Source organism: Cavia porcellus, unplaced genomic scaffold (genome assembly GCF_034190915.1).
Source record: "Cavia porcellus strain 051 isolate PalLab524CR breed Dunkin Hartley unplaced genomic scaffold, mCavPor4.1 scaffold_16, whole genome shotgun sequence".
Lineage (NCBI taxonomy): Eukaryota > Metazoa > Chordata > Mammalia > Rodentia > Caviidae > Cavia > Cavia porcellus.
This window is the reverse complement of record NW_026947499.1, coordinates 6086310-6110696: the sequence shown is the minus strand read 5'-3', so window position 1 is coordinate 6110696 and position 24387 is coordinate 6086310. Positions and strand designations below refer to the sequence as shown.

At 55.7% G+C, this 24387-nt stretch overlaps 1 protein-coding gene across 2 annotated transcripts in view; it reads left to right on the top strand.

The window, feature by feature from the left end:
- Tmem132b (transmembrane protein 132B) overlaps positions 1-24387 on the top strand; it is a 279115-nt gene that overhangs the window by 64728 nt on the left and 190000 nt on the right. For both annotated transcript variants that reach the window (XM_063225480.1, XM_063225481.1), the window contains one exon: positions 12037-12925. In XM_063225480.1, coding sequence (XP_063081550.1) covers positions 12037-12925 — 889 coding nt within the window. The remainder of the gene's footprint in view (positions 1-12036; positions 12926-24387) is intronic.

Here is a 24387-nt window from a genome sequence, read left to right as displayed (position 1 = left end):
TGGTGAGGGGCTGGCACCCAGGGTGGGGTGCTGGATCAGAGCGGGGGGCTGTGGCTGTGTGGTTCAAATTCCATCCTCAAGAAAAGCGCCCCCCCCAGTGGCTCCCAAGGTCCTGCGGCAAAGCCCCCGAGTTGGGCTCCTTCCCGTGGTCACTGGGCGCATGGGAGAGCATGGACTCGGGCGCAGGTACTGAGGGGCTCCGTGAGGGATGTGACCGGGGCCGCACCGGCCTGGGTTTGCGGGGTTTCAGCCGATGGTGTGAACTGGGGTCCCGTGGCTGGTGGGGCCGTGCTCCCCCAGTCTAGCAGTTTACTTTGACCTGTTCCGGAGGCCGTGGCTGGTGCCAGAGAGGAGCCATGGGGTCTCCCCTGTCCTGGTGGACGCAGTTCTCTGTGCCTGCCTTGGTCTTCACTCAGGCTCCCGTGTGTCCCCCGTGTGTCCCCCTTGTGTCCCCGTGTGTCCTGGCCTCCATCTCCCGAGGACTTCCCTGCACCATGTGCCCAGTAACTGTTACCTGCTGTCTGCATGGGGTCGTGCTGGGAGCTGCTGCCCGCTGAGGCTGGCGTGTCCCTGCGCTCAGCCCCGAGAGAGGAGCCTGTCTCGCAGGACGACCAGGTCCCAGGGCTGTGCCTGTGAGAACACAGCTCTGCAGGGCGGTGGCGGGGACCGGGGCAGTCTGCGGCCGGCTTCCGAGTGTGACCGTGACGGTGTCTGTGACGCCAGGCCACGTCCAGCCGGCAGCGCCTGCTTTGTTCTTAAAGTCAGATGTCTGGGTTTTCATGTCACTGGTTGATTCTCAGAAAATAGAGAGTCGATCAAATAAACGATTCTGGGACCCACACAGAATCCCTGGGCCCTGCGTTTACCCCGTGGGCCCGGAGTCGGGCACCAGGAGGGGCTGGGGGCGGATCGTGACTCTGTCACACGGCGTTGTCCTCGGGGCTTGCCTCGGACTGGGGACAGAGTGAAAACCCAGTTCCCGGCCCAAAACACAGAGCAAAAGGGCCACCAAAAGCCTTCCCTTTCCTGCTGGGCTCTCTCTTTCCACGTGTCATCCTGTTTCTATTTACTTTTTATTTATTTAATCAGATTTTATTGGTATGTTTTAGATACACAGTGATCACATTCATCATTTGCACCCGCACATGATACAGGTTCTTTCCCTTCCCTTCCGTCCCTTCCTCTTTGCTATTTAGTGTCAGCTGAAAGAAGAAAAGTGGAAACTCGGAAATGACAGCGTGACTCGCCCTCTTTGGTGTTAATGCGAGAGATCACAAGCTCGGTTCAGCCAGTATCAAAGGCTGCACAGGTCACTCTTGGGTCCCCGGACCCCTCTCCCTCCTCCCCGGCCAGCCTGGAAGGACCGGATAGAGGAGCAGGAGGAGGAGCGGGAGGAGGAGGAGGAGGAGCAGGAGGAGGAGGAGGAGGTCTCTGTCGCCCTTGCACGGGGTCATTTCCTGCAAGGCGGCTGTTGACTCCGGGAAGCAGCAGGTGATGGCGAGCTGGGCTCCTGGTCAGCCCTGCTGCTGTGGAATCTCCAGCTCGCTCTGGGGACTCGGTGTGCGGGGCTGCGAAGGCCGTGGTCTCTGTGGGTGCCGCTACGCGGTCTGTTGTGGCCGGCATGCCCCTCCTGTCCGCCCTCTGCATCCCTGCTGTTGAGAGTGGTGCCCGGTGGGGAGGTCAGCTGTGCACTCGGGACTCACTGTGCGTCATTTGGAAACGGTGTGCCGCCTCCTACTCAGAACCTCTTTGCTCTTCTTGTTGAAAGGCTCCTTGAGCTGCCTGTATTCTCAGTACTCTGGGAGGCCGAGACAGGAGGACTGCAGGTTTGAGTCCAGTCTGCGCAGCTTAGTAACTTAGCTAGACTGCCTGAAAAGGGCCGGAGATGTAGCTGGAAGCACAGGCCTGATTCCTGTCCCTGTGCAGGGCAGAGTGGGGCTCTGGAAACAGCTGCTTCGCATATCAGCTCAGGCCGCCTCCATCTCCAGCTTCCAGGGCTTGGCACCATGATCGAGGCCGAGCCAATCAGAAGAGGCCATTCGTTCCCTGAATACAGTGGTTGGTTCAGGGATGAGCACTTGACCAAAGTCGAGCCAATCAGCGGAGACCATTCCTTTGTCCATAGCGATTGGTCCAGGAGCTGGTGCGTGGCCATCAGTGATGCTGAGACGCATCCCAGGCTGTTTCCTTGGCAACGCTGGGAAACAGAGCCTTGATTGGTCTTGTTAGACTTGAAGGGGAGGCTTGAGGATGTGGGTTTCACCCTGCCGTGGAAATGGGTGGTGGGTGAATCCAGCTTCACAGAGGATGGAGCAGAGCGACGGGTGAGACCACATCTTAAAAATCTTCTGGATCACTTGTCACCTGCATTCACTCTTTCTGGTATGCGGGGCTCATGTGTCCTCAGTTTCTGTGGCCCGATGTGCCTGCCTCCTCATCTTAGGGGATAAGCGCTCTATTTCCACCCCTCCAGTTTGGATCCTTCTGGACCCACACCTGGGGAACTTTCAGAGGTCTCCTGGCTCCATCCATCCGTGTAACGTCCACTAACCCGATTCCCGTCTCCTCGTGTGTCCACATGGTTCCTCTGCTCTGTGGCCTTACAGTACACTCGCTGGCCGTCCACAGCTTGTGTGCCTGTCGCCCATCGAGGGACACTTGTGAGCGTGCATAGCAACGCCAGGCCAGCCACCGGCCTCCACTGTCCTTTAATTCCACCCGAAGGTGTGGACCTTCAGGTTTCTGTGAGTTGAAGGATCATCGATCCCAGGAACCGGCGAGGGGAAGCCGTGGGACTCGGTGCGTGTGGCTGTATGACCAGGCGTCTATTGCGCCTCGTGGGGAGGCCGTGATGGTGGCAGAGGGGAATGGACCTCAGAGGCGGGCGTGTGTGACCTGACCTGTCACGGCGCACAAACCGGCTGATGTCAGGCCTGGGCTCAGGGCCAGGTGTCTCCCTGCCTCCCAGTCGGACGAGCGGGTGCTGTCAGGTTTATTTAGTGCCTTCCCCCTCTTACTGAAACCCTCTTCGCGGTGTGCGATTTAGAGTAAATACGAATGGAGATCAGAACAAGGTCACCAGAATTTCCTACTGGTTAGCAGCTGCTGGTGCCGCTAGGTGGTCAAAGTTACTGTCACTTAGGATCCTCTGTCATCCGTCTGATCGTGCTCCTCCTGTGTCTGGCGCACGCGGAAAGCCTTCCTTCGAGCTGGCTTGGCAGCTCCCTTCCTGGCGCTGTCTGTGTCCTCCTGGCTAATGGGAGCAGTTTGCATAGAGGAAGAGCAATTCCCTTTGGCTTTTCTGCAGGATGCCGGCCAGGCCGGTGTCCGCTGCAGTAAGGCCAGGTGAGCTCCGGGGCAGCGCTGCCCAAGCCCGGTGCCTCCTAGTCCTCCCCGTGCCAGGCAGGAGCTGCCCATTTTGGCTTCAAAGTGAAGCTCAGCACTTAGCTTCTTCCCCACCCCGCTGCACCAGGCCTGAGGCCACTCGGGGTCCAGGGTGGCTGGGAAATTCCTGCGTGGGCAGCTGCACATGGTACCGCACTGGGGAGGGTGTCCCCACTTTTTGGTGTTGCCCCCCAAAGGTGGGAGGCCTCCTCACTGTCCAGAGGCAAAGCCCCCACCCCCACCTCCAGCGCCCCCCGTGCTGCGGAAGCTTTTCTGCCTGTGTGGCTGCTTGTGGGTTCATGCTGGGTGTGGCCTGTTCATCTTCTTGTTTTGTCCTTTTGAGACGGGGTCTCCCTATGCAGTCCAGGCTGGCCTTGAGCTCACCTTGTAGCCCAGGCTGGCCTTGAACTCCCAGCGATCCTCCTGCCTCAGCCTCCCGAGTGCTGGGATTACAGGCGTACACCTCACGCCTGGCTGCAGCCTGCTCATCTTCAAAGCCAACTTCCCCAGGGAGGTCAGATGCCAGAGCAGGACACTGTGTCCTTGAGCTCCCTCTCCAGGTCAGCCACGCTGAGCCACTCCTGGTTTTGTGATCACTTCTCTAATTCTATTCTCCTGCCTTGAGCACTGAGCTAAATGCTGTGGTTAAAAAATGCAGATAGAGTGCGCTATGGTAAAAGATGAGGATTTGGCTGGTTAACATATTCTCTTACTTGCTTTTCTAGGCTGGAACTTGGCCACAGGAACAAAAGGCTTGACCAGGGTCCTGCAGGCAAGTGGGGTTTGCTCTGGCTTCTCTTTTGTCTTGTGCCAGAGCCAGCTCCTCTGGCTTCCTGTACTGGGTCCTCAGAGTATAACTTTGGTCCTCACGGTCGCATAGTGGCTGCTCGACCTTCATCCTGCTTAGGTTGTAGCAGCATCCCCCACTCATGGTTGCCTGACGTTTTTCTAATTCAGTGTTCTTAGAGGAAAGTTGATTCTTTTGGGTGGAGAAAGTGATGGAGTATGAAGCCAAGCATCGTGTCCTTTACTTGGAATGGGGACACTGGAAGGGTGGGAGTCCCATTGGCAGAGTTTGGCCAGTGTCCTGAATACCTAGTGGCCGGTGTGGCCCTGCACTCTCCCCCCACGCCCGCGGCCATCAAGCACGTCGTTGCGGTGCTTTACCTGTGGGTGCCCCTGGTCCTTTCCCACGCTGGTCTGTTTCTTCCTTTTCGTGATTTCCGCTTTTATCTGAGGGCTCTGGGGGATGCGTGTCCGCAGGCTGCCCCTTAAACTGCAGCTCTGTGTCCTTCTTTTTAAAGGAAACATGACTGTGTTTCCCTCAGACTGAGCAGGTGGCACATGTGTATTCTGGAAGACTTTCCAAGACTACAGGAAGGAGAGCATTTCCTAACAGTCCGGGGTGGAGGTTCGAGGTCTGGTTTGGGTTCTTCCCAGGCTGCTTCTTGGATGCAGGTGGCTGGCCGCTTGCTCTGGCTCTTTGCTGTGTATGTCCGACTGCCTCTATTTTTGGAAGTACAGCTTGTGTTGGGTTAAGCCTTGCTCTGGTGACCTCATTTTAACCTGTTTACCTCTTTGAAGGCTGCAGCCTGACATCCTCTGTCAGGCTGGTCGCATCCTGTGAATTCTAGGGTGGAGACAGCCTGCAACACCCTAACATAGTAGGCTTCATTGGAAACCCACATTGGCTCTGACCACCTATACTGGCATGAACACAGCTGCAGAGCAGAGGCGGCTTGGTCAGCACTGGAAACATTGTAATCAGAGGGTGGGGAAGTGGGGGAGCTGGAGACCACAGCTGGAGTGAAATACACAGACAGGGCCTGGGGATTTAGCTCAGCGGCATAAGCACCTGCCTTGCAAGCAGGCAGTCGTGAGTTCGATCCCTGGTACCGATAAAAACGAAAAAGACAAAAAAAAAAAAAAAAAAAAAAAAAAGAAATACACAGACAGCAGGCTTCAGTATGCATGGTGTCTCTTAGGTGAGAAACTCACGGCATAAATAAGGGCCGAAGGAAAGACAGATGAGAGACAGGGGGATGGAAGGGGACCCCGAGATGGAGGGAGAGGAGGGAAGGGGAGGACACACCCACTCCAGGGAGGATGGGAAACACCCCCCTCAGGCAGCTGCAGCCTGAAGCTCCTGGGAGTGGGTGGCTGGTACACAGAGGGTGTGGAGAAGGAAGCCAAGCACCAGCTCTGTGACCAAGGCCGAGGGTGGGCCAGCGAGGTGTCAGCGTGGGGAGCAGCAGGGAGCGGGACTCGGCCCAGGCACAGCGTTCGGATTCAGCGGGCAGCCGCACTGGCCAGGTGAACGCCTTCCAGGGGCCGAGTTTAGTGCTTGTGGGTTTTCAGTTTCCGTTAGATGCTTACTTCACCTTAGGCACCCGGAGAAACGCAGGTGGATCTGAGAATCAAATACAAGCTTGACGCGGACCCACACACCCCGGGCGCCGGGGCGGGAAGCTGTGCTGGGTCTTGGTGCCTGTGTCTCTGTGGGCTCAGTGTGAGGTGGCCGTGGGGATCCTAAAGGAGGAATCTGCCGCCCTGGGTGTCACTCTGGACCGCGTGTGCCCGCCTGGGCCCGTGTGGAGCACCGGCAGCCCGGGCTCTGATCTCAGTGCTCTGCTAAGCCAAAGTTCTCCTGAGACCTCAGCTGCTTGGGGAGACATGGGCCAGAGGCCAGTGCGGGGCGCACGGGTGTCCAGAGTCCCCCACGCTGTGATCTTTTCATGAACCGGCCACCCGGAAGGTGGCAGCTGCCTTGGCTCGCTCTGCGGAATTGCTTGGCTAGGCTATCCTTTGCTGGACAGCCCTGCTTATGTTGGGGACAATCAGGCTTATCGGCCTGATACGGTCCCAGGCTGTGCGTGTTCCCGCGGACCTGCCCAGAGTTCCCCTCCGAGGAGTTTCTCTTGGAGCCAGAAACAACTTTGCGAAAACACACACAGTGTGCTTGGAGTGCAAGCTGATTCTGTTCCTGTTTCCCTTCAGCCTTGTCTTGGTTACTTTTTTCTAGTTACTGATACAAAATATCCAACATCCAAAATGAAGGAAGGAAAGGTTAATTTAGCTCTCAGTTTGTGGAGGTTTCAGTCCATAATCAGCTGCTCAGAGGCGGGGTGGCATGGCACAGGGGCAGCACAAAACGTGGTACACAGGACACCTCCTCACCCCAGGACGGGGGCAGCACTCAGACCACCTCCCTGCCCTTCTCTTGCCCAGGCTGAGGATGTTTACAAAGGAAGACCCTGGCTCCCTGCGAGTTTCTTAGTTAAACTTCTAAACTCCAGTTGATACAATGTATCAACTGTAACAGGCCTTGTTTGTCCATATTTTAATCTTCTTGCTCTTGTTGGTGCTGTGACTGTCCCTCATCTCCAGTCCTCCAGGGCTTGGTACCTGATCCAAGACTCACCCTGCAGCCCGGCTCTTCCCTTCACAGACTCTTGGTTTTTATGAGTAGAGTGTGGTTTTATGAGTTAAGTTAATTTGCTCCACAGTTCTGGCACGACAGCCCATCTGTGTTCGCGTAGTGCAGACAGCGGGCAGCCCGGTTTGTTCTGCGGTGCAGAGTTTGCAGAAACAAAAGTTTTCCAAATGCTTCTGTTTGCGAACCTAATTATTTGCAGACCAGAGCACGCTGCCCAGCAGGCGTGCAGAGCCCTCACTGCAGGCCCACAGTGACCTTCAGCTTGCTGCTGTTCACTCTAAGCGTCTCAGAGCTTAGGGAAACCTGGGGTTCAGTCCAGAGCACTGGGGTCCTCCGGGAGGGGAGGGTGAGAGCGGGCATGAGCGGTCTCGACTTTGTGGGCGGAGGAAGGAGGAGCCTCCCTCTGCTGCCTCCCCTGGGCCAAGCTGCTGCCTTCCTGGCTTCTGAGGATGCGATGCATCTCGGGGTACTAGAAGTAATTCTCCCCTGTCCCAGCTTCTTTCCTGGGGTGGTGGTGGTGGCTGAAGTGTGTATTGTGGGGCCAGTTGGCCGGGATCCCTCTCCTGGAACCATCACCTATGCCATGTATTCCTGAACCCCTCCTGCCTCAGTTTCCCCTTCTGTAAAATGGGACGTGCCGGCTATTAAGGTACTGGCTCCAGCTTCCAAATGGGCCCTTTTCCCCTTGGCATGCGATGCTAGGCCAGGGACTCTGCAAACCGTATTTCACTTGACCATTTGTTCCCCATTAGGTTCTTTGCCAGTGCAGGGAAAGAGAGACCTGCAGGGGTGGCTTTGGGAGGCCAAACATAACATATGCCTGTAATCTCAGCACTTGGGAGGCTGAGGCAGGAGGATCACCACAAGTTTGAGGCCAGTCTGGGCTACATCATGAGTTCAAGGCCAGCATGAACTGCATAGCAAGACCCCATGTCTCAAACAAACAAACATACAAACAAGCTGGATCTGGGCAGGGCCCTGCTCCTTCTTTTTTGACTCCTGTGCCCTGATGACTTCCTGTCTACTTCCTGTTACTCTTGACCTGCTTCCTGTCCGCTCTTGACCTACTTCCTGTTCCTGGGTGTTGGTCACACAGTGCTTGAGAGGACTCTTGGGCAAAACGAGCATCACTCTTGTCCAGTGACCAGCTGGCACTGGCGGCTTCCCCCCGTCTTCTTTGTGTGGTTTCATCTTCTTTCTCGGCCCTTGCTGTTTTTTACCTGGCTGGAAAAGGCACAAACTCAGCTGGTTTTTCCCATTTGACTTTTTTACCCTGTGGTTAAATATTTATTGTTTTTGTTTCTCTAACGAGTGACTCAGTTTTCAAATGCTGAGCACCTGTTTGCCACCGTACAGTGAGGGCACCACTGGTGGCAGGAACAGCCTGCGTGGGAATTCATTGCTGCCCTCCTGTAACTGCTCAGGAATGAATGAATGGTCACGGGCCTCTGTCATCCAGGGGCAAATTCCGGGATGGCAGGAGGGGCCCCAAGAGCACGGGGGGGGGGGGACAGTTTAGTGAAGCGGGGTGGGGGGGAGACTTCCTGTCCTCTCTGCCCACCGTGTGAACCACAACGAGGATTTGGCTCAGAGAGGGCACAAGGAGCTGATGCTGAGACCGAAGGGCAAGGTGGACGCCCCCCAGGGTGCCCCAGAGAGCGCGGGGAGGGGGTGACATGGAGGAGGGGCACAGCTTGTGGTGTCCTGGGGATGCTCGCAGGTACCCAACGAGTGTCCGGATGGCTGCGAAGCTCTTGGTGCACACTAGGTTCCCAGACACCGGCCTTGGCCGGGGCTCCCGGGGACCCTGTAGCCTGGGACTCTGAGCTGCTCGGCACAGATCACCAGCCCTGGCTGGAATCTGACCACCCGAGGGGAAGCCCTCCAGGGAACCCGCAGCCCCAGGGGGACCCCATTTCTGTCCAGCGTGGCTGCTCCATCCGGCTGCTCGGTCCACCTGCCGAGGGCAGCAGAGTGGTGGCTGTCACCTGGGAATGAGGGACAGTGTTAGCCTCTGGGCCTCGGGGTGACCATTTCTGAGACCACAGTCTCAGGGGTCGCTGACGGCTGCTGGATGAAGACCTCATGTTTTGTTGCAAGCTGGTTCCAGGGCAGAGTGGGCCTGGCAGCTGAGGTTTATGGCTCCCTGCATAAAGCTTTCTGACAGCATCTGTATTGCATTTCGCTTGAGTTACAGTGGGGCAGGGACGTAAACCTCAGGCTGCCGCTTCGGATGAAACACGGGCTTTGCCTACAATAAAGAGAGGAGGCTCGGCCTTAAATTTCCCGGAGATCGATTTTTGAGAGGCGTGAAATAGCTAAGAAATGACAGAGGAAAAGGGAGGGGCGGCCACTGCAACCCAGAGCAGCCCGAATTCAGTCTGCGTGTATTTCTGGGTCTTTTTCTGCGTCTGCAAATCCGGGTTTAAACCTCACTTGGACCTCACCTCCATTTTAAGAGAAGGTAACAGCTGAACCTCTTAACTGCAAACTTGGGGAGCTGGGTGTCCCCCGAGTCCTCCGGGAGAGCCCATCTGGAGTTTGATTTCCTGTTTGGAGAGGAATAAAGAAACCACCAGCACAAAAACCGGTTCCAGTGTATCTGGAGGTTTCTGCCTTGCGTGACGATACCCAGATGCAGATGGCCCCGTGGTGGCAGCCACCATAGCTCTCCTGCTGGTGAGGCGGATTCCTCCAAGTCCTATTTTGTCTTTCTCAGTTCATGAACCCTCATCTGGCCCGGTTTACATGGCTGCATTTTAGAGGAAACTCAGAGGTGTGTGATAGGAGGAGGGATCTTCCTCAGGTCCATGTGGGAGCAGATTGGAAATAATTCAGACAGTGCTTTGATGTATCCTTTTTCCGTGAACGTGCTGTAAAGTCGAGGTGTTGGTGGCGGTTTAATTCTGTACACATGAATGGCTTAGTGATGTATTTAACGATTTACTGAATTTTTAAATTCTTATTTATTTTTCGCTGTTACTGGTAATCGAACCCCAGATTTTGCGCTCAGCTGCATCTCTAGCCCTATTTTCTTTGTTTGAGACAGAGTCATACTAAGTTACTAGGTTTCTCGGCTTAGAAACTTAGTAACTTTGTAAGAGCCTGTGACTCTCTTGCCTCAGCCTCCCGGAGTGGTGGGAGTACAGCCGTGCACCACCGTGCTGGTCTAATCCTGGTCTTCAGTTTGTACCCAGCGTGTCGAGGATGGAAATCACGCTTGTGATGAACGCAGTTGCAGGCAGATCTCCATTCTGCTCGTCTGATGGTTTCCTGGACAAATCCTGGGGTGGAGGCTTGCCGGGAGGGACATCTTAAAGGGTCCTGATGCTCAGCTCCCTGGTTGCTTTGTGACGGTGACCTGTGTCCTTCTGCGAAGTTTGCTGGCTCCTCGGGCAGAAATCGAGTCTACTTTGTTGCTGTGAGCTTCTTCCAGGCCGCTGTGCTGGCTGGGCATGCAGTAAGCAGGCAGCCGCGATGGTTAGATAAATGGAGGAGGGAGCGGAGGAGTCTCAGCCTCCTCTAATCCTTCACCCAACAAGGTGTGGTCGGTCCAAGGGCAGCGCTGTAGGGCGCCTGCTGCCGAAGCTCTGCCTGGAGCCTTAGCAGCGGCCGGGGGCTGTGGGGAACAGCCAGAGGCCGTGGGGAACAGCCAGGGGCCGTGGGGCTCGTTTATTTCTCTCACCAGCCCCCAGTGAGGCATCACGGTGCCCCCCTGTATATTACAACCTTCATTAACAAGGAATACTTTATTATTGTAGACAATAAATGGTCCACAAAGCAAGTATCTTTTTCTTTGGGGCTTCATAGGTACGCAAACAAACATTCATGTACATTTAAATGCATCTATAGAATCTTGACATTTTACCCAGATAGGATCATTACCACTGTCTTGTTTGCTGTCGCTGTAACAGATTATGGGAGACGAAGAGGGTTATAAGGAATAGAGGCTCATCGGGCTCACGGTTCTGGAGAGCACGGTGCAGTCCTTGGCAGAGCCTGTTCTCCAGGGCTCCACAGCCCCTGTCAGGTGCTCCTGAGTGCCCCACCTCGCAGTGGCAGCACTGAGAATTGAGGTTCCCATCCATGGGCTTCCGGGGGACACAACTGAACCGCAGCAGCGACACACTGATAATTTGTGGTTTAGATTTGGTGACGTATCGTGGGCTCCTTCACGGCTGTGAAAGCACACCCATGTTTCAGCATCTCCCCGTAGCTCTTTTTTAATAGCTCTCTATTGTTCTGCTGTGCAGATGCATACCTTAAGCCTCCTCTGGTCCACTTTTAGCTTGGATTAAAATAATACCTGCTGATGATAGGATCAGGTAAACACTGAACATTTTCATAGGCCCCTATTACACATATTCGGAGTATTTCCTATTTATTAACCCCTTAGTCTTTATAGCACCCCAATAAGTAGCATTTTTACATTTATTTCTGCTTCCTCGGAGGCCACTGGAGACACAGGGGGTTCAGTAGCTGGGATGCGGCAGGCCAGGGTTGGAAGCCAGGTGTCGGGTCCCCGGGTCCCTGGGTGTGTGCTGCCCTGTGTTTGTGGCTTTGAGTGGAGCTGTGGTGAAGGCTGCAGTCACTGCTCTGTGGTCTCCCTGGGACTTTGGGAGAGGCGCACCCTGGAAACCGGGGTACCCAGCCAAAGCTTCCCACTTGTTCAGTAATCACGGAGATGTTTAAATTCCAAGCAGACGTCACATGGGGGAGGGCAGAAATAGCAAAACTGGAACATGTCTCCTGCTGTGGGGTACAGCCCCTCAGTGGGGATCGGGAACCTCTGAGCTTGGAGGTTTTGCAAGAACAAGAGGGAGCAGGTGATGTTTTCCATCCAGCCAGGCAGCTGTTCAGCCCCAGGACCGGCAGGGAGCTCCTTTGCCCTGGCTCTGGGGTTTAGTTTTAGTTTGTTTTCATTTGGGGCTTGTGGCAGGGTCTCACTGTGTGGCTCAGGCTGGCTTGAGCTTGCAGAGATCCTCCTGCCTCAGTCTTCCGAGTGCTGGGGTTGCAGGTGTGTGCCATCGCGCCTGCACACTGGTGATTTGAAGATCCTGCTGGCTTCCACAATTGGACTTTGGCCACTGGAGACAGGAGGGCAGGGTGGGGTCGGGCCGGTGGTTTGCTGCAGGGTGGGTGCAGACTGCACTGGGTTTCTTTTATTGCCCACCACAACGGGCTTTTATTCTTCCTCTGCTTCCCTCCCTGCGCAGTGACGGAGAGCCGAGGTGGGGATAGCGTGCAGAGGTTCTCCTCGCTGCCTGCGTACCTGCCTGCTGATCTCCACGTCATGGACGTGGACGAGGCCTTCTTCCTGAAAGAAGCCAACCAGGACCTCATGCGCAACTCCAGCCTGCAGGCGCGGACCGAGGCCCTCTTCATCTACCGAGCCCGGGCTCCCCCGACCGTCAACGCCAGCTACGGCCCGTTTTGGGCGGAGAAAGTGGTCCCCGCCGAGCTCCTGGTGACATCCACGCCGTTCGGGAGCCTGGAGAAATTTCCCTTCAACTGGAAGCTGAAGTCTCACATCCTGGACAGCTCTATCTACTCCAACAGGCCCAAGGTGCAGACCCTGTTCTACGTCAGCGGCATGGGCTGGGATGACGGCGACCCCGGGGAGCAGCTCCCCTGCGTCAAGATGTTCGCCTTCCCGGAGGCCAGGGAGGTGGCGGCCAGCTGCCGGCTGCAGGGTGCCCCAGGCCTGTGCGTGGCCGAGCTGGAGCTGCTGCCCGAGTGGTTCAGCTCGGGGCTGGACCTGGAGCCGGAGGAGGAGATCCCGGCCCAGCTGGGGGGCACGGCCATGGAGCTGTTCTTTTCCCTCTACCCTGCCGACGAGGCCGGCGGATGCCCGCTGGAGGACCAGGGCAAGTGGGAGAACAATATCCACTCGGGCCACGAGGGGCCCCCGCTTGCATCCCCGGCTCGTGAGCGCATCGGCAGCGTGGTGGTCTACCCCACGCAGGATGACCTGCGCTGGTCCCTGCTGAGCCTGGACGACAACCTCGCCCTCTCCGTCCCCCTGAACCTCATCCGAGAGGGGGACGCGGCCACTTTCCTGGTCTCCCTCTCCAGCAGCTCCACGGCAGACCAGTTCACTCTTCGGTAAGAGGCGTTGCTGGGTCCGAGGGGGCAGTGACGGGTGAGCTATGGAGCCAGCATATTGGTGTTGATCATTTGCTGAGCACTGGCCAGAGAGCAGTGCAATGGGCGCTGGACAGAGCGGGCAGGACTGATTTTACCCAGCAGGGCACAGAGCTGAGCTCCATGCATGCCCAGGTGGCTCCGGTGACTTACAGAGATGGTGGCAGAAGGGGGTAGGGGGACTCAGTAGAGGCAGACAGGTGGGGACATGGACGCCTTGTCCTTCCTGATGGTTCTGGCCACTTCCCAACCTTTCTGATGCAGTGTGAGTGCTGGTGCCGTGAGTGTGTGCAGCTGTGTCCCAATAAAGCTTTATTTATAAAAGCAGGAGAGCGCTGGCCCTGGCTGTGGGCCGTAGTCTGCCCATCTCTGGGCTGGCAGATCCAGCTCAGTCCTGAGCTGTAGCTCAGACCGAGAGCTGTGTTGTGTCAGGGTGGAGGCGGTGGCATCTTGAATAGGATCGCAAGGGGCAGTGTGATTTGGGGATGGAGGGAGGAATGGTTCAAAAGCCCGGGGCCACCCAAGCAGGGGCCAGAGAGCGCAGGCTTGTTCAGAGCAGGATTAGCACCCAGAGCGCCAGGTACTAGGGGACTGTGGACAGAAGGCACCTCTGCAGGGTCAGGGAGCAGTGGCTGCTGGAAGCGGTGGTTTCTCTCGGGTGGGCATCAGGGATGAGGCCGATGTGGTAAAACCCCTGAGCCTGGCATGGGTCGGTGCCACCGTTACACATCACAGCAGCCCCTGTCCCTGCTGTGGTCAGTGTCTAGAGAGTCCTGAGAGTCCTGGGCACCTGGCTGGCGAATTCCCATTCCCAGCCTCAGAGGGCACTCAGGAACAGTGTCTCCCTCCTCAGCGAGTCCTTGGCTAAAGGGACTTAGAAGCCCTCCCTGTATGACAGAGGCTGTGTGCTGGGAGTCCGCCTGTCTTTGTCTTACGCAGCTCAGTGTGGCTGGGTAGCAGGAGGAGGTGGTGGTGACAGACACCAGCTGTGTGGCCCCGGCAGGCTTTACACTCCATAGCAAGGGGACCATGGGCAGCCCGTGGTGTTTGTGGACATTCAGCTGCTGCCACAGTGGAAGTGCAAACCCAGCATGCGTGGGCTTGCTCTGGGGGTGCTGTCAGAAGTGGGGGCTCCCCACGAGTCCAGCATGGTCCTCATGTTGTGTGGGCAATGGGCTGGCCTTGCCACAGGGACACAGAGGCTCTGGCAGCCCACGGTGGGTTCTGTGTCCTGCAAGAAGCCTGGATCCTCTTGCAGCCTTCAAGTTAGACTTGGGATTGTTGATTCAGAGCCTGGCATGGTCCTTGCTCTGTGAGGTCATTGTTTGAGCAGAGGAGCTGGACACTTGGAGAAAGAGGGAGCCTGAGTCTAACCCCAAAGGGATTCTTTAAGATAAGGCAGTGCCACATGTCACATGCTTACCCACACCTGCCACCCAGCAGGTCCTCTGCCATGGCAGGCATTACCAATTGACTGCAGCATTCCGACATTGCTCCTGCCAAGGCAGGCGTGACTGATCAACTGTAGTACACCAGCACTTCCTCTGCCATGGTAGGTATTACTAATCAATTGCAGTACTGCAGTGGCCCCTCTGCCACATGGCAGGCATTACTAAATGACTGCAGCACTCCAGAGCTCTGTGCTTTGGTTACCTATAGCCTGCCCCTCCAGACATGATTGACACATAGAGTAAACTGTTTTCCATCTTGGTGTAGAGAAAGACTGCTGCATGAGACATTAGAGGAAAGGGAGGGAAGCCAGCCAGCCTGGTGGACAGGGAAGCCAGCCGTGGAGCCCAGATGGAAAAGTGTTTGAGGCCAGGCAATGACACATAGAGCAGAGTTGTCTTTCCTTGAGGAATCAGAATGATCCTTTCCTCATTGCAAATTCTTTGCAGGAAATAGCTCACAAAACTCTCAATAAACAACTCACGGGCAAGTGCTATTATTATTCGCATTTTCCTGAGGCTCAGAAAAGTCCTGGGCCACACAGCTGGGAATGGTGGTGAACCCTACAGCCCATAGCCTCAGGCAGACATCAGGGGCTCCAGCTGCACCGCTGACTGTGGGGGTCCCTGTTGGGCTGAGCCAACCCTAAGAGGGTTGCTGCAGGGGTGAACATCAAGAGGATGCAGCACCCTCATCTCGCTGGACAACACAGCACCCCTTGGTGTTTCATTTTTCCCCACAGAAGTGGATTCAGAACTGGTGTGGATCCTAAGACTGACTTGGCCCGGAGAAGTCAGCATGGGCTGTCAGTTCCTGGGGGGCCGTGGCCTAGCCTCGCGCAGGTTTTGGGTTGCAGCCTCTTCTCCTGGATCCTTCCTCGGCTTTGGAGCTCAGGGCAGGGCAGGCATGGGACAGGGAAGGCAGCAGCCCAGCCAAAGGCAGCCCTGCACGTTGGTGTAACCGTGCACGTCTGTGTCACTGAGGGGCTGGGCCTCCGTGTGCCCCAGAGGAGAGAGCGTCTAGCTGCTGTTTGTAAACCGGTGTCCGTGGCCAGCCCCCAGAAGTGACTTCTTTAACCCCCGGGGCACTCTTTAAAACACTGAAAAGAGCTGCCAGCAGCAGAGAGAGGTCGCACACTGTTTTCTTGGAAAGATGTGACGACCCAGCATGGTGATGGCAAACCTTTTAGAGTCGGTGCCAAGCTGCCATCCCAAGCCTGCTTATGTATTGTGAAATGCCAACACTGCAATTAACCAGAAGTTTTAGTTCAGGAAAAAAAAATACCCTCATACGTTGACATCTTTTGTCTTAAAAACAAAAAGCAGAAAAATACATGAGCATTGATCTAGCAACCTGGCAACAGCTGGCTGTAGGCAGCTGTGTCCTGCACCCATGTCCTCCACCCCTGGCCTGCCTGACCCGCCCTCCTGCTGCACCCCCAGCCCACTGCCCACATCCCCATTACTTCTCTGACTCTCGTGGGCACTTGCATGTTCTGGACACAGAATTGGGAATAAAGGTGTGGAATGAAGGCCGAGCCCCAAGTTGGGGGACCAGGCCACCGGCTGTGCCTGGGTGAGGCCCGGGTGACCCGGAAGGGCTGTAGGCCAGAAGCCGCCCCTCGGTCACCTCGAGTCCTGGGGCAGAGCTCGCGAGGGCGTGCACGCCACAGGAAGGGGTTCGGGATGCCTTCCGGGGCGCCGTCGTGCGGTGACTGGTCCCACCATTCTTTTAAAGTATCCCACGCTCATGTTGCCCTCGTGTTCTCCTTCCTGAGTCTCGGCCCTGTACATGGTGAGTGTCATTTATGCCCATTTTCTGGACTCAGGGAGAAGAGGGGTTCCCCGTCTGAGGCCATGGACGGGGAAGGGGGGTGCTGGCAGGAGTGGGGTGTGGGCCTGCAGGTGAGTGGATAGCCCCCACTTAACCCCTCGTGGGGTGCTGTGCCGGTCAGGGTGAGCCTCACTGTCACAGGTCTGCTCAGCTCCTAGGTGCTTTGCTTTGCTTTTATTTCGTGGATAGAGAAAAACGCGCGGAGGTGACTGAGAACAAGTGGCAGCTGCTGTTCCGGGCATCGCCTCTTTCTTTTGGCCCGGCAGAGATTCCTAGGCGGACAGGGCAGGGCGAGCTCAGGGCCAGGAAAGGAGGAACTTGGGTGCCTGGCCTGGAGGCGCTCGGGGCCTGGCCAGCGCGGAGGCCGGAGCCGCCAGGGGGGCGCCAGAGACAGGCCGGCGCTCAGGAAGCCACGGGTCGCGCGCGAGTCCCTGCCTCGGGGACCCACTGACCCAGGGCCGGGGGGTGCGGCCTGGTCGGGCTGCAGCGAGGCACCCAGTTACTCCGTTGTCCTGATATTGTGCTTAGCTGTTGTGCTTCTGTGTGCTCGAACCCTCAACATAAAACCACTTCCGGCCTAGGGAAATGTGTTACTTCCGCTCATGAGGGAGCTGTCTGCTTTCATCCTGTCCTTAGGAATGAAATGTGACATATTTCACGCTGGAGCCGAGGAGGCCCCGGATCAGAATGCGCATGCGCACAGGATCAGAATGCGCACGCGCACAGTGCTCGCAGAGACCTAGTCTCAGCCTGCAGGTGGCCGGGTGGGCACAGATGGGCTCCGTGCCACGCATCGCCTTGCTATTTCAGACTGGACTGTAGAGGACCGGTTTGAACTCGAAGTGACTAGTTGACTAGTTACTCCCTGATTCTGAAATAGAGTCCGTGGAACGTGAGCTTGTAAACCTCAGGAGCTCCAGCAGCTTGGGAGGGAGCGGGGCTGGCTCAGGGCAGTCAGGCCAGAGGCAGGCGAGGCCTCCCCCATGCGTGTGCCCTAGGAGGTTTGGGGAACTGTGAGATTCTTCCTCACCTAATGAATACCTCCGTGGCTCGGGAGTTAGAGACCAGGACTCCGAGGGCTGAGTGTGAACCCTGGCTCTGCACTCAGCAGCTGTGTGACCTTGGGGAAGTTACTAATGTCTGCACTTCGGGGTTCCGTCTGTCAGTGGGGAAAACTTACCTCGGTGTGGTGTGCAGCTCGCGGTGATGGAATCAGGGCAGTCAGCACACCCCTCAGCCCGAACAGTCTGTCTTTGTGTTGAGCATATTTAAATCTTCCTCAGGAGCCATTAAAAAATATACGGTCAGTTGTCAACCACAGACACGCCACCATGCGGTAGAATATTCCGAGCTCTTCCCATCCGTTTGCAGCCGGCACCCACTAACCAGCCTCTTCCCTCCCCAGCTCCTGGCCTCTGGTACCATGCTTCTTTTCTCTACTTCTGTGAGACCCATTATTTAGCTTCCTAATGTGATATTTGTCTCTCTGTGCCTGGCTCTGTGTCACTTAATATAATGCCTCCCGACCTTATCCATGTTGCCTCAGATGACGATTCCATTATTTTTTGAGTAATACTCAGTTTCATGCGTACCACACCTTCTTTATCCATCCACCCACCCACGATCTCCGTCCCCATCCATCCCATCCATCCACGCACCCATATGTGCACACTGCACAAATTGAAACAGTCGGTCTAGTGAAGGCTCGTCCATCCACCCGTGGGCCCATCCCTGCCCCATGCATCCAGCAGCCCACCTAGCACGCACCCCCCACATACATTCCTTGCCTTGCTTATTGTGAAAATTGAAACAAACAGCCTACCTGCTGAATGTCTGTCTATCCATCTACCCACCCACCACCTACTTGACAGTCTATGCATCCATCCACCCATGCACGCTCCGTACCTTTGTTGAATGCTTCTCAAATAGCACCAGAAGCCCAGGATTTAGTAACCTTTATTCTCAGATAAAAGTCCTATTTCTTGTGAGGAGATGGGCCTAGGCACAGCTGCCTAGAAATCTGCAGTCTTGGAACCCGGATGCAGCCTAGAGCTCAGGAGAGCACAGAGATGAAGGCAGGTGGTTATTTTTTGGATGAACTGTAACCTGCACGACTGCTTAGCTACCGTGAGTGCCCAGTGTTTCCATAATTAAATGTGGTGCTAACCCTCAGCTTGTGTTTTTTCCTCTCTGGAGGTGTTGGAATCCGAGTCCTGTGGTGGTTGGTAAGGAGCTCGGTCCATTTCAAGGCTTGCGTGTACACAGGGGGCTTTGCTCTGCTCTGATGGCTTTGTCTGGCACACTGCTTTGGAAAGCTGGAGTACATCAAGGTCATGGTGGTGGCAGGGGGTCATCTAGTGAAGACCCAGCTGACCCCAGGCCACGAGTAAGTGAGTTACCACTTTCACCTCGAAGTCCTCCTAGGAGCTGGTGCAGTGCTCTGCAAGGGGGTTTACGGGGGCACAGGTGAGCCAGGTCCCTGTCCTGGGCAGTGCCAGGCAGAGTGGGCTGCGGGTGCCCACAGCTGTGGGAGACCTGTGGCACCTGTCTGCAGGGCGCTGATGCATGACCTTGGCTGACCTTGGGCACACACTTGTTACCTCTCCTGCCCCTGGGGGCAGTAGCTGTGGGAAGGGCCATGCCCCATTGCCCCAGGCCTTAGGCAGCAATGCAGGGCGCCTGCTGCCTGGAGTACAGGTGTGGCCAGCAGGGAGGCTTGGAGCTCAGGGCTGGAGCCCACCTGCAAGTTCAGGTCCTCGCCTTGCCACGCTTAGCCTATGGGCCGGACCCTGGGCCAGCCCGCGCCTTTCTGTGCCTCAGTTTCCCACAGGTATAGGGAAGGTACTGTGCCTCCCTCGGAGGGTCATGAGAATCACACAGGTGGACACACGTGTGATGTTTGGAACTGCGTCCACCCAGCTCTCTGCCTGCAGCAGCCACTGTCATGGTTTCTCGGTGGCTGCTGTTGTCATCACCCTGAGAGCTGGGGCTGCCGTGGACCACGCTGCCTCCTCCTGGGTCTTGCTGGCAGATGCAGAACTTTCCATATGACACAAATAACTGAAGGCACGGAAAAGAGATGATGAGAGCTCAGGGACCAGTCTTGGAGAGCTCTGCCATCAGACAGGGTGATGCATGACCACGCTGAATTCTTAAAACAATAACCGGAGAAGTAGCAGAAAAATCAGGAGACTCTGGCATCACATGACGAGAGAAGGGACTCGGATGGGAATGGTGGCCAGGGTGGGGGACCGGGCTTGGGAAATGAGAGCTACCCTTTGCCTTTCATGTTTGGAAGCAGCTGGCACCTTGGTTACCTGTGTCATGACAGACAAAATTTCTGACACCCAAAGTTAAAGAAAGAAAAGTTCACTTCACCTCACGGTCCCTGGAGGCCTCAGTCCACAGCTGGCTGGCTCCACGGCCGGGGGCAGGGCAGGGGCATCACAGAGGAGCAGCAGTCCATGGCAGGGCAGATGGGGCAGGAGCATCACTGGCCGCCCTGACCCTTTTATCCCGTCCAGCTGGAGGCCTTTGTTCCTGCCACACCCAGGGCGGGCCTTCCCATTATCCGTACTCTGAACTGTGCCGAAACAGTCAGTGGGCTGATTGACTTATCACACAACCTGAATTCTGACGTCACACACTTTAGATTCAGCCACCTTTGAAAAGCCCTGCCCGTGAGCACACCAGGCTCTGGGGGAGCATCTAGATACAAGCTGTAGCAGCTGGTGACTTTAATAAGATCGTCAGTGGACTCCTGGGGATAAAACTGGATTGGGGGGCTGAGAGCTAGTGATCCATGAGGTTGGTTCTTACAGGAGTTAAGGACAGCTGCATGTGGTAGGGACCCCAGTGGGCACTGACCTCATGGGGACAGGGGTGCGTTAAGGACAGGCGGGAGTGCTCATGGGCAGGTGTTGGTGTGGTGGACCAAGGGGTCAGAGCATCAAGGATTTTACGACTCTCTTGGGCCTCTCTTCATTGTGACAAGGTAGCTGCTGTCATTGTCATCACATCTGTGTTTCACTCGGAAGAAAGGAAGGAAGGAAGAACAGGGGACGGGAGAAACAGCGGGACCCGAGGCTGCTTGTCTTTAAGCAGGGCTGCAGAGTTCCAGGCCCCGTGCTCCATGGCTGGTCTGTTCTCACACTCAGACCCAGGAACACAGGGAACTGTGGGTAGTCATCCTGCAGTAACTGTGGGGAGTTGGTTCTGGGACCCCCTCAGATATCAGCGTCCAAGCACACTGTCCCCTCTGTGAAACGAGCTATGCAACCCTCCGTCCACTGTAGTCACCCCCGGTTCCTTCCCATGCCTAACGCGCTGTGAGCAGCTGTCCCATTGTTTAGGAGACAGTGACCGGGAGTGGTCTACGCTTTCAGTACAGATGCAGATTTTTCTGAACGTCTTCAGCCTTAGTTCATTGAATCCTTGCACTGGAAATGTTCAGTGTGTTTCCAGCTCCCATCCCCCCTGGCCAGAGTTTCTTGGAGGGCAGGGAACGGAGGGTGGACATGGCATTGGAGATGACCGGAGTTGGCCGCATGTGAATTATGGACATGGGAAGCCGATCCTGTGGGGTTTTTTGAGACAGAGTCTTGCTCTGTGGTACAGGCTGGCCTCGATCTCGTCATGATCCTTCTGCCTCGGCCTCCTGAGTGCTGGAATTATATGTGTGTGCCTCCACGCATGGCAAAGCCAGTGCTTCCCTGTGTGATCTGCTTTGGGCTGGGGGAAGAGGGAAGAGCAGAGTACTCGGGGTGCCCAAGCCATCGGGGGTTCTTTCCCGGAGGGGGTGGCTTGTGTGCAGTTAAGGCTGAAGTGAAGCTGGGCCCTGAGACCCTGCTCCGTGCCCCTCGTGGATTTCCAAACACACCGGGCCGCCTTCTTGTCTTTACTGCTCATCCCAGAGCAGCGCGGAATTTACTGAAAAGATAAAGGGGTGATGGGGGGAAGGTCAGCTGCTTTTCCTGGTCACCTGCGGGGAGTTGGGGGCGATGTGCTGGTCAGGAAGGCAGGCTCCACCTTCCGGTCCCTTTGTCTGGAGCTCTGTTTGGTGGCAGTCTTGTGAGATTCCCTGAAAAAGTGGGAGCAGCATCCATCTCTCTGTCAGTGCTGCTAAAAATAAAATGCGGCCGCTCCCTCCGTTGTGTTTAGATCGGCTATCACTTTCTGTATTTAGGAAAAAGGGTCCACAGAGAGAAATCGCTTAAAACTGAGAAGGAAGACGATGGGGACTGGTGGAATATAAAATTTTAAAGTTAGATATAATTTTTAATTACATTTCTTCCTGTCTGGGTGGTCTAAATCCTCAGAAAAATATGTAATTTTTTTTTTTGCAAGAAATTTAACGTACACGCCTCTTTGTTTTTGGAGAATTCTGCAGTCTCTCCGTCCAGCGCTCATCCCAGCACATTCTAATGAACCGAATCCGTGTCAGCCGCTCCGGTTATGAGCCTGGTGCAGGCAGGGCTTGCTGACTTGGCAGAGTCTGGGTCCCCGCCTAGCACTGGCAGCCGGTGAGAGCTCGTGAAGTGTCCCCGGAGTCGAATTAAATTTGAAGTCGGGATCAGGAAACTTGGCACTTTGCTCCAGGGCCTAAGTAATGATTTTTCTTCGCATACAGCACTGCATTTACACCTGCTACTTAAGAGCTAGTGTGCACTTTCCTTCTGAACGGGAAATCAGAGTCTTTTCCAGGACGGTGCCCTGCTGGGTTTTGTGGAGGGAGTTCTCGGTCTGCCCTGGGGTGGGATGTCGGGATCAGTAGCAGGGAATTTTCCCGGGAAGGAAGTGGAGATGAAGCCGCCCCTCTGTACTGGTTACGAATGCCCTCATGGGACATTACGGACAGCATTTGGGGGGCTGACTGGGTCAGAAGCAGAAAGGCAGGGGAGGAATAAGAATGCTTTTCCTCTGTGGGTTCCAGGGAGGCCAGGGCAGCGCCGCTCAGGCACCAGCTGGGGGCTCTGCATTCTGAGCCGCCTGGCTCAGCCCTGTCTTGCTGTTTCCTCGCTCTCTCTGTCTCAAGCTCTCCTCGCACCTCCCCTCTTTCGAGAGGCCCCACATGTCCCTAAGTGGTCGTGGAGGCTACCTCTCTAAGTGTCCCTTAGATAGTAGGTGGTGGCAGCTGGCTATGGCCACTGGAGAAAGCCACGCAGGACCCTGAAGTCAAAAGCAATGAAAGAGCATTTAATGGCAGCGTTTGTGAATCCGGAGATTTCTAAAACACCCCGGGCCTCGTCCTGGGGTTCACTGTGTTCTGCCATCAGTTGGAGGCTTTGAGGCATGTGGGGTTTTGATTTGGGAATGGCCTGATTTGTTGGTGCCACTGCTTAGCGGGTATGCAGTACACAGGGGTCTCGCTTGGGCTTTGGGGTCCCCTTAGGGTCTTCCTCTGGGGTTGGAGGTCGGGGCAGTCACCATTAGCATGGAAGGGGCAGTATCGCCGAGACAGGGCTCCCCAGACTCTCTCAAGAGGCTCATCCTCGTTGGAGTGGAGGTGAGCGGGCCACCGAAGCTCTCCGGACACAGGGAATCCTTCAGCACATCTGGCTTCTCAGGAGAGTGCACACCTCCTTCCTTGTTTAGGTGTGGGAGGTGGTGGTTTGATCTTCTGTGACGCTTAAACTTAATTGTCAACTTGGTTGGCTGGGGAGCTTCCTGCCTGGGAATTAGTGGAACACGCTGCCCCGCGTGGCTTGTCCAGCTGGGTCAGGGAGGTGTGGCCGTGGCTACTGTGTCTTCCCTCCCACCCCTTCCTCTCTGGAGCCGTGGTCCTCTGCTTCCCAGTCACCGTGAACTAGGTGGCTTTGCCCAGCCATTCCCCTCCATCACGATGGTTCTGGTTGTGAACCACACAACTATGCACTGAGCCCTCTGAAGTCATGAGCCGTAGAAACCTCTCCTCCTTAAACTGTAGGCGTCAGGTATTTGCCCCAGTGATGGGGAGGCTGGCACGGCTAGTGATCAGCCAGTCTTTAAGCCTGGATGTTTCCTGCCGAGGCTCAGGTCCCCCAGGGAGGACGGCAGGACGAGATCTCGGCTTCCTCTGGGGTTTCAGCCAGGTCCTCCCAAAGCACCTGCTTTTGCAGAGCCCGCCCCTTGCTTTCTTGAGCAAACGCACTCCCCTTGGCAGCCTGTGCCTTCAGCCATTTGTGCCCCTTGGTGCCTATGGCTAATTGCAGTTACGTGCTGTTAAAGAAAATGGGTAAAAGGGGCCGAGACCCTGTGTGACTTGAATGAGAAATGAGAAAGGGGGGCTGTTTTCAGTGCTGCTAGAGAAGAAACTTGGTTTTGGTAGCTCCGCGCTGTAGAAAAACGTCGAGAGTTAAATTTCATTTTGTAGCAGGGCTAGACGGTGCAGCTGAAATCCAGACGCTCAGATAGGACATTTTTATCCTTGAGCAGGTTAATAAAGTCCCTAATAGGATTTGCTGACCGTGGGGACTACAGACCGAGCCACAAAAAGGTTTTATTTATTTGCCATCTGTATGTAGATTTTGCTATTATGGAAATTGTGTCAGGAATAATACTGCAACTAGACAGCACCCTATGTACTGTAATATCTGAGCTAACATAAAAAGAAAAGAAAAAAGAAAAACTGGTGTATCAGTGCGAGCGAACGGACACAAATTACCCGGGCTATTGCTGCCTTCGGTGAGCTCAGACTTGGATCTGACCCACGTCATTTGAATGGGTGACACTCAGTGCCGGGGGACAGAAGCACCACACTTATTAGCTTTTAGGGTTTAGTGCCAGTCAGTCCTCTGGTGGCTTCTCAGGTGACAAAGAGCTACATTTTCTTATTAAAGGCTACAGAGTTTTGGAGTTAAAATGACAGCCGATCACGGCTGAGAGGAGTGCTGCCTGCTGCTTTTTATCTGAAGGAGGGTGGCTGGTGTGGAGAAATCCAGCCAGCCAGTATGCGTGTGCGTGCGTGTGCATGTGTGTGCATGTGCATGTGTGAGGTGTAGTTCTGTTACATAATCCGCGTCTCGGCTCAGCGAGTGATTGGCTGGTTCTGGAGCCCGATAGAAAGTTGGGCTTGCCAAGGCCCTGTGTCTCCATAGCAACGCACCAGGAGCCCAGCGGAAGTGGTTAGACATGGCATCAGTGAGGCTGGCACACACGCGGGC